This window comes from Capsicum annuum, unplaced genomic scaffold, assembly GCF_002878395.1.
Source record: "Capsicum annuum cultivar UCD-10X-F1 unplaced genomic scaffold, UCD10Xv1.1 ctg34896, whole genome shotgun sequence".
In the NCBI taxonomy this organism is placed as follows: Eukaryota; Viridiplantae; Streptophyta; class Magnoliopsida; order Solanales; family Solanaceae; genus Capsicum; species Capsicum annuum.
In genome coordinates this window covers 1-1,923 of record NW_025841773.1, presented here as the reverse complement: position 1 = coordinate 1,923, position 1,923 = coordinate 1, and the positions used below count along the sequence as shown (strand labels likewise).

The window sequence follows — 1,923 nt, the reverse complement described above, 5'->3', positions numbered from 1 at the left end:
TCTTCTGAATAAGAATCACTCTCCCCTCCTGAGAAGAAACAAAAAGGGTCAGTAGAAGTTCGACAAGTCAGATTATTCAGATGCAGATTTAGCGTGTGTTCAACTGAACTCACATCTTTCAACTCAACTTCATGTGAGAACACACATACACACACTGACAGACACAGGAAAACGCATATGACAATCATTTAATTTTATTTTTGTTTGACAACAACACTGAATAGAATAAATAAAAGTGTAGAAACTAATAAAACATGTTTATAAAATTAATTAAGCCAAATAATGTTAAAAAGGGAAAGTAAGTTTAATAATTTAATCATACTATATATTTATATATACACACACACACACACACTTACATCGATCAGAGAAATGAACATCTACGGGTTTGTTTCCGAGGTCATCTTGTTCTTTTTGAATTCGTGCAGCAGATTCCCCAAGTTCGGGAAGACACCCTCTTAACACAATCTGTTGTAGTGTGTTGATTTCTGCAAACTCAATGGGTATCTCTTTTAAATACCTGAAACCGCTAAGCATGAGGCGTTCAAGGACAGGAAAATTGTCATGTGTGGCTTCCCAGTATTTGAGATCATGTTGGATGATGTGCAAAAGCTTCAATCGAGTAAATCCCCTGACATTTGGATGCCATTCTTCGCCACAACAAGCAGCATTCATCAGCTTCAGCACCTCAAGGTTAGGCAACTCAGCTATGATGTCCAAGCACGACCAACTTAGCCAAGTTCCATCCAACTTCAACTTCTTGAGCGTTGCTGGAAAAGCTTTTGCACTTGGAATGGTCCCTAGTGAAATTCTTACACTCATCGGGCAAAAAATTAATTTTAAACTCAATGTTTCAAGTTGCTGCAGATGGACGAGATTGTTGAGAAGCCCAGAGTCCTGAATACTTTTGAAGTCATCCACATCTCCTCCGATTCCTAGTTTTTTAGCATTCTGAATCCCCAAAATAACCTCCTTCGTGCAATAACGTGGAGACAAGTAAGAAATAGTTTGTATATTTGGAAAATCCAAGAGTCTCCCTTTGTTAACAGATCCGTCTGGGAGATTTGGAAGATAAAATCTTCGCAGTTCCAGATGCCTTAATTGCATTAGTCCCCAAATTTCTTCATGAAAATATCCAATTGCAAAATTAGACCCTTCAGCTATGAATGTCTGCAGATTCCATAACCTGTAAATTGCTCGAGGTATGTGAAATTCCCATACGAAGGACAATGCTAGGTACGTCAACCAAATGAGGCTTACTATCTGTTCAGGGAAACTATAAATATGCATGCATCTCAAGTCCAAGACTTTGAGTAATTTGTAATGAAAGTTGCTGAGATTAAAAGCTGTTGAATAACGTCCAAAAAGGAAAATAGAATGGGTTCGTTCCACAAAATTGTTGTCGTCATGAAATCTCAACTGACGATGTACAGGGGTAAGAAGAGCCCTATAAAGATCACGGGGAGAAGAATACATTGCAAATGCATTACTAATCGAGCTCTTAAAGGGATGCGTCATTTGCAAGGGAGAAATTAGGGATACCGAAGGAAAATGTTTTTCCTCTAACTTCTTAAAGGGTTCCATTGATGGCGTGAAAGAAATTATGAAGTCTGAAGGAAATTCTAACTTCTCAAAGGGTTGCATCATATGCATGGGAGAACTTAGGGATCCTGAAGGAAAATGTTTTCCATCTAACTTCTTAAAGGGTTGCACCATTTTCATGAGAGAAATTAGGGATCCTGAAGGAAAATGATTTCCATCTAACTTCTTAAAGGGTTGCATCATTTGCATGGGAGAAATTAGGGATCCAGAAGGAAAATGTTTTCCGTCTAAATTCTCAAAGGGATGCATCATTTGCATGGGAGAAATTAGGGATCCTGAAGGAAAATGTTTTCCATCTAACTTCTTAAAGGGTTGCATCAT

General features: G+C 38.1%; 1 protein-coding gene across 1 annotated transcript; it reads right to left on the bottom strand.

The window, feature by feature from the left end:
- Nucleotides 1–359: 359 nt before the first annotated feature.
- Nucleotides 360–1,518, bottom strand: LOC107852564 (putative late blight resistance protein homolog R1B-17; the record flags this gene model as incomplete). The annotated part of the gene is made up of 1 exon (XM_047403139.1): nt 360–1,518. A coding segment is annotated over exon 1 (1,159 nt), but the record flags the coding sequence as incomplete, so codon positions are not given.
- Between the last annotated feature and the right edge of the window lie 405 nt (nt 1,519–1,923).